General features: G+C 36.0%; 1 protein-coding gene across 2 annotated transcripts; it reads right to left on the bottom strand.

Moving 5' to 3' along the window:
* Positions 1-1,328: 1,328 nt before the first annotated feature.
* LOC149650697 (uncharacterized) lies at positions 1,329-2,294 on the bottom strand. 2 transcript variants are annotated; one of them, XM_089847067.1, is made up of 3 exons: positions 2,014-2,294; positions 1,848-1,906; positions 1,329-1,708 (listed from the first exon to the last, which is right to left on the bottom strand). In XM_089847067.1, exons 2-3 carry the CDS (start codon positions 1,897-1,899, stop codon positions 1,413-1,415), a joined length of 348 nt encoding a protein of 115 aa, XP_089703193.1. In that variant the 5' UTR covers positions 1,900-1,906; positions 2,014-2,294; the 3' UTR covers positions 1,329-1,412. The 2 variants fall into 2 exon arrangements, with proteins under 2 accessions (XP_089703193.1, XP_089703192.1); XM_089847066.1 differs by having other exon boundaries at positions 1,330-1,708; positions 1,995-2,290.
* Positions 2,295-2,621: the final 327 nt, after the last annotated feature.

The raw sequence follows: 2,621 nt of genomic DNA, 5'->3' as shown, positions 1-2,621 counted from the left end.
ATAGAAAAACAATATATTTTTTTAAAAGAAAAATAAAAACATACGGCTCTTTGTCCAGTATCCATCCATTGTTTGTAGACTCTAAAACATTTAGGCTAAATGTAGATTATAACGAAGTATTCAAAAGGTTTTTAAATAATTTTAGGGCCTGATGTAACGTTAGATAATTTGACAACTTCGGTCTGATATATTTCTGTCGACGCGTACAGCTTTGGGGTAAAAAACCCCAGTAGGTAGATGTACAAGTCTACCTGTAGGGTAATGCTATGGGACTGAAAGTAAAGGCTACGGAGAGGGAGAGAGAGGGAGAGAGAAAATCCACATAGGGATCATATTGGCTTTCTATCTCCGGTATCGGGTCTCTAGTTTATGGTCAGATATAAAGTTTTACGAGACAGATACGGTTGTGAATTTTATGCATTTCCAGAGGAAATCCTTAACGTAAATCAACGAAGATAAGTTTTGGAAACTGCTCAAGAATTTTCCACTCTCGGAATTTTGGGCATCTTCAGTCTTATATATTAAAACATTCATGTGCCAGGAAGCGGGAAGAACGATTGAACTATAACCCTTTATTTGTTTACTTTACCATTTTTTGTACCCATAAGCCTCTTGGCCTTGAGGTCCATTCCATTCTAAGTTAAGCCTTGACCACTAACTTCCATAGATACATTGGTGTTGGTTTCATAGACATTGAATTGGCGGCCCCCCAAAAATTTCCCGGGCTCAAATAAAAAATTGCCCAAAAATTTCCCGGGCTCAAATAAAAAATTGCCCAAAAATTGCCCGGGCTCAAATAAAAAATTGCCCAAAAATAGCCCGGGCTCAAATAAAAAATTGCCCAAAAATAGCCCGGGCTCAAATAAAAAATTGACCAAAAATTGCCCGGGCTCAAATAAAAAATTGACCAAAAATTGCCCGGGCTCAAATAAAAAGTTGACCAAAAATTGCCCGGGCTCAAATAAAAAGTTGACCAAAAATTGCCCGGGCTCAAATAAAAAATTGCCCAAAAATAGCCCGGGCTCAAATAAAAAATTGCCCAAAAATAGCCCGGGCTCAAATAAAAAATTGACCAAAAATTGCCCGGGCTCAAATAAAAAATTGACCAAAAATTGCCCGGGCTCAAATAAAAAGTTGACCAAAAATTGCCCGGGCTCAAATAAAAAGTTGACCAAAAATTGCCCGGGCTCAAATAAAAAATTGACCAAAAATTGCCCGGGCTCAAATAAAAAATTGCCCAAAAATTGCCCGGGCTCAAATAAAAGTAGCCCAAAAATTGCCCGGGCTATGTCTGTAGTTGGTTTGATATAACAGTATGTCATAAATTCAAATAATCATAACAGGTGATGATTTTTATGCCATATTTTAATCTAATTTTAAAACTGTTGGTATTACGAGTACATTGTATGAAATTAATTTTGATTGTTCTGCGATCCAGTAGACACTGTGGATCTAGTTGATCCAGTTGTCCCAGTGGACCCAGTGACTCCAGTGGTCCCAGTTGACCCAGTGGAAGATCCACTTAACCCATTCTGACTATCAATATTCTCTTCATCCATACAAATACACTGATAATGGAGCCAGAATAGAAAAATGTTTTCGGGTCCTTGACATAAACCTCCTCCCCTTACTCCAATGGATGTGCAATGCTCGTAACATTGCAACTCGTACAAAGGACATCCATAATCAGCCCTAACTATTTCAGTTCCTAGAAAATTATAATACGTTAATACTTTAAATCTTAATTAAGTATTAATTAATAAAAAACGAACTAAGAAAGGGTATATATAGTTATAATTTGTTAACTATTAATGTATTTAATAATATAAATGATATTAATCACTTACCAAGAGCGAAAACGACGAAAATCATGAAAATTTGCGAACAAGAAGGATTCATTCTTAACCTGATAATTAAAATATTATATAATATTTTTAATTTTAAAATCACCAAGTGGTTAATTTATGGTTGTTTCGAGATTTGTAAATACTTACAGTATATAATGAAACGTACTACGTTGTATAAGTTAATACTAAGAAGAAAGGAAGACCCAATCTGCCGTCTAAACTAATCCCCGCGTAGTAGTGTTATGCAGAATATAACTCTCTATCTATACTGTACGTATATAGATGCGTTGACATTGGAATTTCCAAGTTACAGGTGCTGTTACTCATACCTACCTTGTTTTCACGAATTCCCCGTATACCTTGATTTCAACACAACCATATTTGGAAGAAATCAAAAGGTTCTGTACAGGTATTGCCAAACCAAACGAATTGCAACACGCGGTGACAACAACCTTGCTTTTACCACAGCTTTTCTGTCAAGTTTTGTATTTTAATCATAGAGCCAAAACAATTCAAGGTATTGTAAATGCTCAAACTGCAATATAGTCTGCTATTACGAACTTTCTCGTGGTGTCACGCACTCCTATCTCTTACCTCGTATTTGGCAACCATATTGGAAGTCGTCAGTTCATACCATACAATTTAGACCATCAATATTGACGTCACGTCCAGTTAGCCCCTCCCCTTTCAGTACCACTCTATTGAAAAAAATTACCCCGCTAAAAACTTAACCTTAACGATGATTTGAAATGGTTTCATTGGATAAAACTATAA

Source organism: Phalangium opilio, unplaced genomic scaffold (assembly GCF_054372755.1).
Source record: "Phalangium opilio isolate 3A_F unplaced genomic scaffold, DU_Popi_V2 ptg000082l_1, whole genome shotgun sequence".
Lineage (NCBI taxonomy): Eukaryota > Metazoa > Arthropoda > Arachnida > Opiliones > Phalangiidae > Phalangium > Phalangium opilio.
The sequence above is the reverse complement of the archived record's forward strand: the minus strand, read 5'-3'. Positions and strand labels throughout refer to the sequence as shown.